This window comes from Lissotriton vulgaris, chromosome 3_1, assembly GCF_964263255.1.
Source record: "Lissotriton vulgaris chromosome 3_1, aLisVul1.2, whole genome shotgun sequence".
Lineage (NCBI taxonomy): Eukaryota > Metazoa > Chordata > Amphibia > Caudata > Salamandridae > Lissotriton > Lissotriton vulgaris.
The window spans coordinates 1,840,328,839-1,840,340,853 of NC_141689.1; the positions used below are offsets into that span (position 1 = coordinate 1,840,328,839).

The 12,015-nt window shown below is 47.4% G+C and overlaps 1 protein-coding gene across 5 annotated transcripts in view; it reads right to left on the minus strand.

Moving 5' to 3' along the window:
- Positions 1 to 12,015, minus strand: part of SH3D19 (SH3 domain containing 19) — a 571,044-nt gene that overhangs the window by 299,821 nt on the left and 259,208 nt on the right. For all 5 annotated transcript variants that reach the window (XM_086962289.1, XM_086962292.1, XM_086962290.1 and 2 more), the window contains exon 3: positions 11,184 to 11,224. In XM_086962289.1, the coding sequence (XP_086818415.1) occupies positions 11,184 to 11,224 (41 nt within the window). The remainder of the gene's footprint in view (positions 1 to 11,183; positions 11,225 to 12,015) is intronic.

The following is a 12,015-nucleotide window of genomic DNA, read 5'->3' on the forward strand; positions in this document are numbered from 1 at the left end:
GACAGAGGTACTAACTTCATGTCTGGATACTTAAAAGCAATGTGGAAAGAGTGTGGAGTAAACTATAAGTTTACCACACCCTACCATCCACAGTGCAATGGGCTTGTGGAAAGGTTCAACAAGACCCTAAAGGGAATGATAAAAGGTCTACCAGAGAAGCTTAGGCGGAAATGGGACATCCTTTTACCCTGCTTGCTCTTTGCTTACAGAGAGGTCCCACAGAAGGGGGTTGGCTACAGCCCTTTTGAACTTTTGTTTGGCCACCCTGTAAGGGGTCCACTGAGTTTAGTGAAGGAAGGATGGGAGTTACCTCTCAAAAAGCCTAAACTAGACATTGTGGACTATGTACTTGGTCTCCGCTCCAGGATGGCTGAATACATGGAGAGAGCATCCAAAAACCTTGAGGCAAGTCAGGAATTACAGAAAGCCTTGAGTACCAGCCAGGGCAGAAGGTGTGGGTGTTGGACCCAGTGGGGCCAGCAGCTCTCCAGGACAAATGGACTGGACCCTACCCTATCATTGAGAAAAAGGGAGAAGTCACCTATGTGGTTGACTTTGGCACCCCTAGGAGCCCCCACAGGGTGCTCCATGTCAATCGTTTGAAAGCATTTGTTGACAGGGAGGACATGAGTCTCCTCATGGCCACAGATGGGGAACAGGAGGAAGAGAGTGACCCTCTCCCAGACCTGCTTTCCCAGAACCCTGATGATGGTTCAGTTGATGGAGTAGCCTTGGCAGGCAGCCTCACTGAGCAGCAACAGGTGGACTGCAGACAGGTGTTGCAGGCCCACAGACACTTGTTTTCACTCACACCCAGTCAGACTAACTGGTGCACCCATGAGGTGGATACTGGTGACAATCTGCCTGTGAAGAATAAGATCTACAGGCAACCTGACCATGTCAGGGATTGTATAAAGGCTGAGGTGCAAAAGATGTTGGAGCTTGGAGTGATTGAGCCATCAGAGAGCCCATGGGCTAGCCCAGTGGTCCTTGTGCCAAAACCTCATACCAAAGATGGGAAGAGAGAAATGAGGTTTTGTGTGGACTACAGAGGTCTCAATGCTGTCACTAGGACAGATGCTCATCCCATTCCAAGAGCAGATGAGCTCATTGATAAATTGGCTTCTGCCAAGTTTCTGAGCACATTTGATTTGACAGCTGGCTACTGGCAAATCAGACTAGCTGAAGAGTCAAAAGCCAAAACAGCATTCTCTACCCCTAGTGGACATTATCAGTTTGTGGTGATGCCCTTTGGTTTGAAGAATGCACCTGCCACCTTCCAAAGGTTGGTGAATCAAGTCCTTGCTGGGCTGGATGACTTTTGTTCAGCATATCTAGATGATATTGCTGTCTTTAGCTCCACCTGGGAGGATCACCTGATCCACCTGAAGAAGGTTCTGGAGGCCCTGCAAAAGGCAGGCCTGACTATCAAGGCTACTAAGTGCCAGATAGGGCAGAGCAAGGTTGTGTACTTGGGCCACCTAGTAGGTGGGGGTCAAGTTCAACCACTGGAGAGCAAGATCCAGACCATACAGGACTGGGCTCCTCCAACTACCCAGACACAAGTCAGAGCCTTCTTGGGCCTGACTGGGTATTACAGAAAATTTGTAAAGAACTATGGGTCCATTGTGACACCATTGAATGACTTGACATCCAAGAAGATGCCCAAAAAGGTTCAGTGGACAGTTAGCTGTCAAAAGGCATTTGATGACCTGAAGAAGGCCATGTGCTCTGCACCTATCCTGAAGAGTCCTGACTACTCCAAACAGTTCATTGTACAGACAGATGATTCTGAGTTGGGGGTGGGAGCTGTGCTTTCACAACTTAATCAAGATGGTCAAGACCAGCCCATTGCTTTTATTAGCAGAAGGCTGACCCCCAGGGAGAAACGTTGGTCAGCTATTGAGAGGGAGGCCTTTGCTGTGGTTTGGGCCCTGAAGAAGTTGAGGCCATACTTGTTTGGTACTCACTTCCTAATTCAGACAGACCATAAGCCCCTCTTGTGGCTAAATCAGATGAAGGGTGAAAATCCCAAACTGCTCAGGTGGTCCATTTCCCTACAGGGGATGGACTTTACAGTGGAGCACCGCCCAGGGACTGACCATGGTAATGCAGATGGTCTCTCCAGGTACTTCCACTTAGAACATGAAGACTTATCTGGTCAAGGTTAAGTTTAATGTCCCTGCGTTGGGGGGGGGGGGGTTATGTAGGAGAGTAGGGTCTGCTATCCTATGGTCACCCCAATTTTTGCTTTTTGCTTCACTGGTTTTCGACTTACTGAGGCTGTGGGCCTGCTAATCAGACCCCCAGCCTGCTGTTCTCTCTCTAAATTTATGATACATGTGCTATAGGTACATACCACAATTGGAAATGGACTCCTTGTCAGCCCCTGTACCATGCACTATAGGTGCTCAGGGCATAGGTGCCACCAAGGCCTACCAGGGGCTGAAGCATAGCTTTTGCCACCCCTGGCTGGTTCTTAAATTGACACAACTGGCTGATCACTCAGCTGGGGCAAGTGGGTGTAATCACCCCTTGCTTAGATATAGTATACCTATATCTAAACCTATATCTGGACACATATATAGCCTGTAAGCCACTCCTATGAAAGGCCTCATCAATCCTGGAGGCAGAGTGCGTGGTTTTATGTGAGATAGTGCTCTGGCATGAGCTGAGCCTGTCTGCAGCTGTCGGGAACAACTCCCTAAGCTGATCCGGGATAATGCCATACCATATACTCTTAAGCGCCTTATAATCCTCGCGGTTATATAGCAACTTTGGTTTGGCTTTATCAAAACATGTCGTGTAAGGTGTCATACGAATTGGAATACTACCCCCTCGCCAGTTCTGGCGACGGGGGTAGCATTCCACCCTTCTAGAGGGAGAAGACATGTTACTTTACTGAAACGCGGTTGATTTAAAATGAGCCTCAGATCCACAAAATGGATGCCCCTGCCACAGACACGGGTCTGGCCTCCTGCTGCTGACCGAAACCCGGCAGAGGAGGCCTGGACAAAGAGTTTCCTGTCACAGGGCGGTGTCAAACCACCCCAGACAGGAGATAGTGGATTGGAGTAGGGAGGTTTCAAAGAAACCAGACACTGCCTGGGGAGCACAAGGCTGCCCCTTGCAGGATCCGGCCAAACCGGTTCTGGGGCCTCCCAGCCCCTGTCCCAGCGCGGCCAGGATCAAAGGAGAGGGGTGTAACCACCCCCTTCCTGGGTCCCACCCATAGGAGGGGACCTAGCAGGATGTCCAACCCCCCAGATTCGAATAAGAGGGGGAGCAGTCCCAACGGACATCAGATCATCCTGAAGAAACATAAGAAACGAAATCTGGACCCTTCGACTTTCTACACGACGTGAGAAGACTGAAGAATCTCCCTTGTGGTCAAGGAGTGACCACCCTGTGCAAACAGGCACCATCCAGCCCTCGACCCTTGCTTTGTTGCAGTTCCCGCCGGAACTCGAGCGACAGAGATCGACGAGATCAAGCTTGCCTGCCTTCTACCTGCCCGATCCACAGTCCCTGCAGAGCTGAGACCCGTGGAGGCGACCGGAAGCGTGGGGCACGCCATCTTGAAAAGGCCACGAGACGCTGACCGTGCAGCCCACGAGTGACCCTCGAAGCTGTACACCGGGGTTTGAGAAGCCCCAGCCCCGAGCTCCACTTGCACCAAAGCTCACCCCTCCACACTCGACGAGTGCTGCGTGGGGCCCTTCTGCTTGTGTGCGCTCGACGCGTTGGCCCGGTCACTTGCCAGCTGGCTTGTGGCCCCTGTGCCGACGAAACTTGAAATACGACTTGCTTTTCTGGTTGCTCCAGATCTGCACCAGCTCCTGTGAAAAGGAGCCCCCACTCTGACCCTCCTGGTTCGAGTGATAAGCAATCTCCCGGTTCCGCGTGGATTGCTTTTGCCAAGTGCTGTTTGCTGCAATCTTGAAGCCGACGGTGCTGACGGCGAGAGCCTACGTGGGACAGATCGTGACCTGCTCCTGGACGTCGCAGATGCCCCAGAGCCCACGTGACAGCGGAGAGAAGCCTATCGACAACCGCCTGATTGCGCCCGACATTGCCTGGTTCCGTCCTGGTCACTGCTGAGTGACCCAGACTCTGTCCCCTCTGCTTTCAGGTACTTTTCTACTTCGATCCACCCTTGGATCGCACCGGACACTTCTGCTTCACAGCGCCTGCAGCTGCAACAGCTTCAAGCACCAAGAACCTGCGTGATAGAACCCGACGCCACTTCGACCCTGTGCACCCACGGCCTGTGGGTGAGCATCCCACAATGGCGGGTGCCGGAGCGGATTGTGCACACTGATTCACAATATACTACCAATCCATCACTTGGGAACACACTAAGGAGGTGCAGCTATTGGAGTCCACTGTTGGTTCTCTTTTCTCATTAAGTCATCAAAATTTGTTAAGAGACCCCAGCCGTTTGACGGAGTTGGCCACTGGGAAGAATAAGGCAGCGGGGTACGCCCTAAATGCTACACGGTATGTAGGGGTGGTGAAGAGGGGTGGGATTAATAGATATTAGTTGTGTACTCAAAAATTGCCACATTCATTAGGTTTGTTTTTAATTCTTTTGTTTGTCCTAATTGCTCTGCATGTTTGGACAACTTTTTATCCTTTGAAATTTCAATATATATTGAAAAACAAAGTTTGCATTTAAAAGTATTGACCCCAACCACGGCTACAATTCGGTTACAATTGTCATGATAGCTACTCAAGAACTGAATGACAAACTCCTTGGTGTTTGTAGCTGTACTTGTGAAGGTTATCATAAAAGCCAAGTTCTCTCATTCACATGTGAATGAGAAGCAATAATTTAATTTGTTGCTCTGGAACAAGCCACAAGGTGATCTCACCACCATCAGCAGCATTCCAGCACTCAGAAAGTGATGTCACACCTTTTAGGTTGTTGCTCAGCTTCAATTCAGGTTAATTTTGGCTTCTTTAGAGCAAGTTGCAGCTGCACTTGTCTGGGGGAGGAGAGGAGCATTCATGCTCCTTCCACGTTGACATCATGGTAGCCCTGAGAGTGAACCCCTGCAAGAGAAAAGTAAGTACATATGGGATTCTCTCAGCAAACACCCTGTCCGCTTCCAGTTAAGCCGGCCGCCCCCTCCCCACGGAACATGGGGAGAAATGCAGAAAGAAGGTCAAGGGAGGAAATGCAGACCTCCCAGTGACTTTTGATTGGGATATGGAAACTAGCAATAATCATCACTGTGCATGCATAAACATATATGATAATTCTGCTTCCTGAAAATGCAGACAATGGAACTACATATTACTGGGCAGCTGGGTGCCTTATGGGAGGCTAGCATGACCATGTCGAAGATCTAATTGCTTTCCACGCTTTTACCATTGACCCTTATGGACAGGCAAGTGAAATTTGTCTCACTTCAAATACATTCATTAAAATCGGTCACCATTTTCAGGACAGCAACCCAAAGCACAATAGTACATGTAAAATTAGGTCTATGCAGGTGCGGATAATGTCACAGCCGGTGCCCTGGTGGAGGGTGATATGTGCCAGAGCACAGTGAAAGGGCTAACAGATGTGGAAACAACTAACCTACAGATATAAGGGTGGTTTCTGTGCCAACCTTAAAGTCCAGTTGCCGCAAGCCCACGTGTTCTAGAAACTGAACCAGTTTCCCTGCTGCAGTTCTTTCAAGAGCCCGAAGTTGTGTAAATATTTTAACAACTGCTCATAGGAAACTGGCTTGACTGTAGACCTAAGATTGATATTGCAAGCAGGGGTGATGCAGGTGGGACCTGCCCCGCCATATGATTTTGTAAGTTGTACCTCTTTCTCTCTGTTCTGAATCTTAGAAATATAACAATATGCGAGGGAGCCGTAATACACCTGTGAAGACGTTGGTGGATCACTAGAACTCACAGGTGTCGGAAAGGATGGGATGCTCTTAAATAGTTGGTGGAAAGAATTGCCATCTTCCAGAACTGTTGTGCAGAGGAAGCTGGAATTAGCTTTTATGATGGTTTTCCTGTATAGCCCTAATTCGGTTTTCCTGTATAGCCCTAATTCGGTTTTGTAGAAGGTGTCCTCTTGAAATCAAAATTTACACGAACTGCTGAGCTGCTGTTAGACAGAAACAGAAAACCACAAGTGCTTTAGTTTCAGCAGTTCAAACCATCTCTATTTGATTTGGATTGTAAATGTGAGTGCTGTGCTATTAAACTTCGAGGGCACTTCCCACATTAACGTCCAAAGATCTGCGTGCAAAAAGGGGCTGAATAAGATTAAAGGTTGTGGCTAAATTCATTCTGGACCAAAAACAGTAGGAACTACGATAAAAACATTTGAGTGTAATAACGCCAGGCCTGTAATATGAAAGATCAGGCCAAGTGGTTTAGGGACCACCTCAGGTTGTTGATGAAATAGGAGAAGCATTAGGGAATGATCAGATGTAAAGTTAAGGAGTTCCACGAGAGGTCAATCAGTCAGCTGAGAATCTTTGTAAACTACTGCAACTCCTGCACCCTTTTCCACCCAGTCTCTGTAAGGAACCTTGTAACAAGACGGTATGTTGATGTAAAGATAATGATTGGAATAAGCAGGGACGGACCAGGACAGAAAATATGCCCTGGGACCAAATTTAAAGTGGCCTCCATTAAAGAATCAGCTAGCTAAAAAAGTGGCCCATATTTGCAAATCAGGGCAGTTTTGAACGTGTGAAGACACATACTATACAGCAGCGGCCGGCACGGATCGGTAGTGGTGAGGCGGGAGAGTGGTGAGACGGGTGGGGGGGGAGCTTGTGATGTAAAAAGGAAAAGTAATAAAAGTTAGCCTCTTGTCGCCTCAGTCTCTCCTCTCTGAGGCCGGAACAGGAAGCAGTCAGGCCCCCTCACTCAAGCCAATCACAATGCTGCAATGCAGAATTGTGATTGGTCTGAGTGCCGTGGATCGGTGCTCAGCCAGGGAATGGGGGCGTCGGCATGTTCTCCATGCATGCCATAATGCAGCCTGCATGCAGAACATGCAAATTGCGCATGCCTGTTTTGGACGACCCCAGAGGGCCGACCAAACAGTCATTGCGCACTTGGAGTGGGCAAACCACTCCTCCCCTGCTCTGAGAGCAGAGCAGCCCTGCCCACCCCACAAATCTGCTCAGCAGGAACAAATACGATAACCTCGAGTTTTTATTATTGTATTTGTTCTTTCACTGCTTTGCAGCAGTGCGACGATGCTCCTCCGCCTTAGAGGAGGAGCCGCCACTGGTGCTATATGTATTTTGCAAAATATGGCCATCTGTGTGCTTTAATGCTCACTGCAGGCAATGTTTTTGGTAATACCAGAGAAAATAATTGTCCCATCAGACTATAAAACGGGCCCACATAGAGTAAAAAAAAAAAAAAGGCTGACACACTGACCTGTAAGGCCAGCCCTTCTGGCACATCCAGATTATCCTCTAGTCCAGCCCGAAACTGGGAATGAGACTGAATCCAGTTTTTAGTGAGAAAGAATAAATCCAACTTATGACTGTGAATCAAGTCATGATTCTCCCAGCGGTGAGCCGGAAGCAAGCGCATACCAAGTAGTGCACAGAAGTGATTACTATTTTGTAGGTTTGTCAACCTTTGTTAGAGGTGGGCCGTTTAGGGCTTTGGAAGGACTGACAAAGGAGCAGCCAATAATGTAGGAGTGCCAGAGTTGTAACTGACGATACCCAAGTTCGTGTGTGGTGATAATGGTTCTGAGGAGGGAGAGAAAGCCTCACTCAGCAAGTGTGGTAGTTCACTAATGGAGAATGTAACGCATGGGGTGACTACTGAACTGGCATAATTGTAAATGTATATGTATTTGAGCTTATATAGCGCACAGCTACCCGCAGTGGGTGTCCCGGCGCTTGCTTAGGGAACCCGTCCTGGTATTCCCCTGTGAGATAACCCCAGGCAGGGTATCCACAAGGTGAAAGTCAGGCATCCCGCCGCGAGGGGCCGTTGTGGAGATTAAGCAAGCTATTGCCCAGAGTCGCAGAGTGTGAACCCGTGAGTCGAGAAGGCACCAGAGCGAGAATTATCGAGTCCGTGGAATTTTTAGCCCAAGACCCGCCGAGGCGGGGAATTGAACCCTGGTCCAGGGTCGATCCTAGCCTTAGCAATCTGTTATTCCCCATTCCCTCTGTGTCTGAGTTTGCATATGTAATGTTGAGAGTGAATGATATAAAAGAATGTAGGTGTTTGCTGAGGAGAGCAACCTAGGCTAGAGAGACAACTGGAGGGACAGTGGAGCCTTGACAGGACTTTTACACCCAATCTTTTAAAGTTGTTCCAGCATCACAGCAAGCAAAGCCCATGCATATTTGCAGATCGTGAATATGAATGTCCCATCCTTTTCAGACATTGCCTCTTGCACAGAAAAAGTAAGCACATAGGCAATGAAAATAACATTATTACATTGAATGAGGAAAAAAAATTAGATGTAGAAAAATAATCAAGTTAACATCCGCAGACATATGCAAATTATATCCAAAAATATGTTAGGCAGTTTTGTACAGCACAAATCCTTATAGATTTCAACGGAAGAACTGTCATGCTATTAATTGTCTCTGTATCAAAGCAGACTACATTGTTATTTTTTTTTTTTTAAACTTCTTTTTATTTAGCATTTCCTATCACATGATTCATTCTTAAGCGATCTAGTTACCAGAGGCAGTATTACACTAAGTATCCTAGGGGACCAACTGGCTAATGCTCCACTTTCCGCATTCTCAGGGCATTTGGATATTACAGAAGAGGGCACAGATGCTTGCTTTGTCCCTTCTGTAAAACAGATGGCACCAGTACTACATGTGTGCCGGTGTAATCTCAAGGGGGTGTTCCCTATTTTGCATGGGTGCAGGGCTCCATGCAAATTAGGAAACACTTGTACTCTGTGCCTGAGCCGTATTACAAATGTGGGGCACTGAGGCAAAGATCTGTCATGGGGCACATCAACTATGTGCAACACTGAGTTGGTGCACAGCTAGTGCACCCAAAGAGGGCACCTCTCGGTAGGGAGGTAAAGGGGGTGCTTTGGATCCATCAGACATCCCCATGCAGGCGCGTGCAGTCACTCACTGTCCCCCTTTAAACTGTAGGCCAAGATGCTGCCTCCCCAGTGAAAGGTGTCTTCGAACAGCCGGCCTCCATTTCACCTGCCATCCTCCCATGACAGGCGCAAGTTCACGCCTGTGGTGGATCAATGCATTCATTGCGATAGGGTGCAGTGACTGGGTGGGTTTCCGCCATGTGCACCTAATTTAAAGGTGAGCCACGGCATGGACCAGTGCAGTGAAACCCATCTTTGATATGGGCGCAGGAGTTACTATTAACCAATTTAATGGTACTCCGTTTACCAACTTTGGGAAAGATGGAAGGCTGAGTAAAACTTGCTAGGTTTTGAGCTTGTGGCTTGCAGAAAGTTGCACACCTCCACAGTTTAACTCCGTGAGCTATTCTGGCAGTTTAACAGAAGACTACGAATTTGCCAAGGAAGAAAATTAGAGAGTGAAACCGCGCATGCGTAGGTCTACACTGTGGATCACATCAGTCATGATTCACATACGCTGGACTGTACTGCCCATGGAAATGTTTATAGCTGCAAACTTTGAGGTGATGCAACTTTGTGTGTTTTGAATTGTGCTGTGCTGATCAGGCGTCGACACGTACATTTAGGGGCCGCAACCTGCATGGTGGTTAGTTAACAGTAACTTGAGGAAAATTCAGCAATCAATAGGAATTTTCCACCTTCAATTTTTTTCCCCAAATGGAAAACCAGCTGGGAAACACTTACTTAGTTTTTGAGAGCCCTCCAAATGTTCTAAATATATACCAAAGTAAACTGAACCAGAGTTTCCATATTGAGAATAAATACTGGTACGTTTTAGTTGATTTCTAAACATGCACCAGAGCGGATAAGTAGCACCTATGAAACAGGGCATCACATCATCCAAATATTGACATCTTTAAGATGTGTTTGAATAGATAAAAATGTCGCCCTTCCGCCATTTCTGAGAGGTATAAACAACATGTGACTATTTCCCAAGTTACGGTGCTCTATTTACTCGTCTTGGGAAAATGTATGACTGTTAGGGATTCGATCTAATGACCTCCAGAATGGAGTACAAATAGCTCGCAAAAGACTAAACTTCCACATATAAGCAGACAGTCTTACAAGTTTCGAAAACAGGTTAGGTCGGATTACATAAACTGCCTGGGGGTGCTAATGTGCATGAGTTGCCAGTAACGCCATATCACAAGTGTGTATTATTTTGCTGCATTTCTTCTGTCCGAAAGTAAGTGCTGTTTTGCAACAGGAAATATCATTTTACTTATTTTGTCGAACATTACAAAATACAAACCATATAGTTTCCGATTTACAAGAGCGCTGGCGACTACAAAAAAACACAACAAAAAGGCATACCTTACATTGGCTTAAGTGGGCCGGGTCTCAGACCCGGCAGTAATTAAAAACAAACATTAAAACTGTTTTCTATGGGGCCCGATAACATTTTCTTAACTCTACTGGTGAAAACACTGATCAATACTAGAACAGTTAATGTTAAAAACGTTAAGGTGATCCGTGTCAGTGATTTAGTACTTGTCTATATTTCACATGTTTTTCTTAATATTGCATTCCATTATTTCCGGAGTGTGATTTTTTGTATTTTTACTTTGTAGCATATTACTCTTGCACAATGCATACAGCTTCTTATAATGGGCCTCGGCTGAGAGCGCCGAAGTGAAGAATGAAGGCAGCGCGAGTGTCTCACAGTGCCAATCAGTGGGTCGAAAATGTATTCGAAGACTTGGTCATTCAAATCAAATCGTTGTTGGCTTTTCGTGTATGTAGATGCAAGAGAAAGCTCCGAGAGGCACTAAAGTACGGTTCGGTTTTACACTATGGAAATCACAGAAATATAGTTTGTGTTTTGAAGCCATGCCATTACATACATAGGCCACACACCGTTTAGAGACCCCCTTCACACGCTTTTGTCATCCCACTTAAAGCCCTGATCATATGTATTACGAGGCTAAAAAGCGCCTCTGTGCAAATTGAACCCTCATGACTTCTCGATAAAGTGTAAAGTTTTCACAAAGTGAGCGTAATAGCAGAGTGGCCGGCATTAAACAACAGATAGGAGTAAAATGAAAAGACTTACTTCTCTTGATGGCTGCGCGGATGGACGACAGGGCTCCCTGGCTGCAAAGAAACGAGAGAAACAACAGTCAGTCCAGACGTGAAACACCCGCTCCAGATCACAGCACCGTCTCCTCAGAAAGCACACACGAGAATGCAGTCACGCAACCACAGGGCTCGCTGCCCCGTTCAAATTACAAAAGCAGGGAAGGGCGATTGTGCTGCGGTCCCTAGAGCCAAAAATCATCTGTTGCTAACTCTGCACGGCTGCGGGGCGCTGCTGTACACAGCGAAGTAGGCGTCCGCCCACTGCCGGCCCCTACATAATGAGAACCAGGACAACCGTTTAACGCTGAAACAGGCAGATCGGGCGTTGTTTCCGAGAGGTCACTCCCCCTTTCTCTTACACTGCAAGTTAAAGTTCACTTTCAGTCTGGGTTCTTCCGGTTACGGCGCGCGCGGCCGCGGCATCTCTTGTGATATTATACCACGCCGCTGGCCTGCACTCCTCTGAAGCCTTGTGCGCGTCCCAGTTACACATTCCCCACACATGGCAGCTCAGTGGCCAGAGTTACATGCAGAGTTGTAGGTTATAGCCCAAGCTAACAGACTGTTGTTTGTTGTCAGGTTAAGTGACGCCAACACACAACAGCGACCTTCGGCCGCTCTGACGTCATCAGCAAGCCCTCCCTTAAACAGACCATGTGGGAAAAAGGCGACGGTTCAGGTCACCACACCTCATGCAGCGGCAAGATGTCTTGTAAACCAGCGTAAAACTATGTAAGATTGATTCTGTTCTAGTCACACTCGGAGTAGTGGCGCTCAAGAAAAACACTGGCGCACTTCTGACAAAC